Source organism: Chaetura pelagica, unplaced genomic scaffold, assembly GCF_000747805.2.
Source record: "Chaetura pelagica isolate M959 unplaced genomic scaffold, ChaPel_1.0 scaffold124, whole genome shotgun sequence".
Lineage (NCBI taxonomy): Eukaryota > Metazoa > Chordata > Aves > Apodiformes > Apodidae > Chaetura > Chaetura pelagica.
This window is the reverse complement of record NW_009952891.1, coordinates 723,186-725,100: the sequence shown is the minus strand read 5'-3', so window position 1 is coordinate 725,100 and position 1,915 is coordinate 723,186. Positions and strand designations below refer to the sequence as shown.

The following is a 1,915-nucleotide window of genomic DNA, read 5'->3' as shown; positions in this document are numbered from 1 at the left end:
CCAGCCAGCGGGAGGCCTGTGCTGTGCGGGTGGTGCTGGGCTCCCTCACGCTGCCCCAGTCCTTCCAGAGGAGCCTCACCTGCACGGGCAGCGGGAACTGCAGCCTGGCCCTGGATTCCCCCAGCCAGCGGGAGGCCTGTGCTGTGCGGGTGGTGCTGGGCTCCCTCACGCTGCCCCAGTCCTTCCAGAGGAGCCTCACCTGCACGGGCAGCGGGAACTGCAGCCTGGCCCTGGATTCCCCCCCTTGGGAGAAGTGGCTGCAGGTCATGGTAGAGAGTATCAGTGCTGCCAGGGCCAACGTGTCAGTGGAGATGCTGGCTTCCTTCACAGGTGGGTTTCCACTCTCTGCAGACCCGTGGGATGGAGCAGGGGCTACGTTGTGGCTGCCGTGTCTCTCTTGGGCCTTTGGGTGCCTGGCATTCCCCAGCCTGCTGCTTGTCTGGGCTTAACCTTGGGGACTGAGACTCGGTTGTTGTTTTGGGGTCAGGAGTGAAAGGCTCCTGTGTTCAGCCCAGGGGTGATACTTCCTGGAGCTGCCTGCTTGGGACATGACTGCAAAGTCCAGGGCCTCTGAAGCAATGATGTTTTCCAAACGCTGTTTGGGAAGCAGTGGCTGGCTTAAAATCTGGTGGGGAGAATAGTTTTGGGTAGATGCACCAGACTGTAATGTTATGTTGACTGTTGTTTAGCCATAAACAGGCTAAAGGCAGGAAACCATCTCACAGGGGTTTACTTAGGGTAATGTCTTGGGTTGTAGTGAGGGGATATCACCATTTCAGGTGACAGGAGGTCACAAGGTCCTTGTGGCTATGAGAGGCACATTTGCATCCTCTTATTATGTGACCATGATCCCTGTTTGATTATTTGAGTCTTGGAAGCTCACCAAGATGCGTTTTTTAAAGTGTTTTCTTCTGCTGGTGGTTCTGCCATTCCTGCCTCAAAACAGAGCCTCATCCTGTGTGCTGGAAGCCCTGTCACTGGCAGCTTGAGGTGTCAGAGGGAAGCACTAGAGTCTCTGGGAGTGATGGACAGGCTCTAGCAGTGGGAGTCCAGGTGTCACATTTGTCTCCGGCTGCTGTGATATGGTGGCTTGTGCCTGTAGCTTCTCTTTCCTGTTCAGCCTTGTCTGCCCAGGTTTGGGGGACTGGTAGAGACTTTTATGTAGCCTGTGGGTATGGGACAGCTTAGTGCTGTGCTCTGGCACTGGCCAGGGAGTGCTGCCTGGGCACACTGATGTGTTCTGATGCTGGGTTAGCCCTTCTTCTGTTCCCACTCCACTTCCTTGCAGTGTCTGGTTGCTTCCACCCACTGTACCACTGTCTGGCTTCCATCAGTGTCCCAACATGTAGGTATTGATGCTGGGGTTCGTGATGGCTCTCAGGGACTGTAGCAAGTACTGCAGGGTCTGAACCAGCTGAAATGCCCCCATTTTGTGCTGCCATTTGAAGGTCTAGAGCTGCTGGGGCCCTGCCTGGATGGCTGGTCCTGCCTGTGCTGATTCCTCCCTTGTTTTGCTTTACAGTTTGCAGACCGGGCAGCACCAGTTCATTCATTAACTTCAGCAGCCTAAACCAGAGCCAAACTGGTCCCAGACCAGGCAGCGCAGGAGCAGCAGGGAGCCCCACTCTGCCTTCAGAAGAGGCTTCCCACAATGTGTCTGACCAGAGGAGCTCCTGCCTGCAGAGCCAGCCTGTTGTTCGTGAGGACCTGGACGTGGTGTCCGTGCGCTACAGGCTCCTGAACGGCCCCAGTGTGCCTGTGCATGTCACCTCCCCCACCCTCCTCCTCCTCAACCTGAACACTGGCATGGACAGCGGGGGGTCCCTCGTGGTCAGCCTCCTGCTCAACAAGGTGTGGAGGCTGCTATTGGGGGGGATTGTCTTCCCTTTTAGGGGCTTTTTTCCCTCTCCTGGGC

General features: G+C 56.5%; 1 protein-coding gene across 1 annotated transcript in view; it reads left to right on the top strand.

Moving 5' to 3' along the window:
- Positions 1 to 1,915, top strand: part of TMEM8A (transmembrane protein 8A) — a 15,296-nt gene that overhangs the window by 5,510 nt on the left and 7,871 nt on the right. Inside the window, exons 6-7 of the mRNA XM_009995521.1 lie at positions 100 to 330; positions 1,523 to 1,851. Coding sequence (XP_009993823.1) covers positions 100 to 330; positions 1,523 to 1,851 — 560 coding nt within the window. The remainder of the gene's footprint in view (positions 1 to 99; positions 331 to 1,522; positions 1,852 to 1,915) is intronic.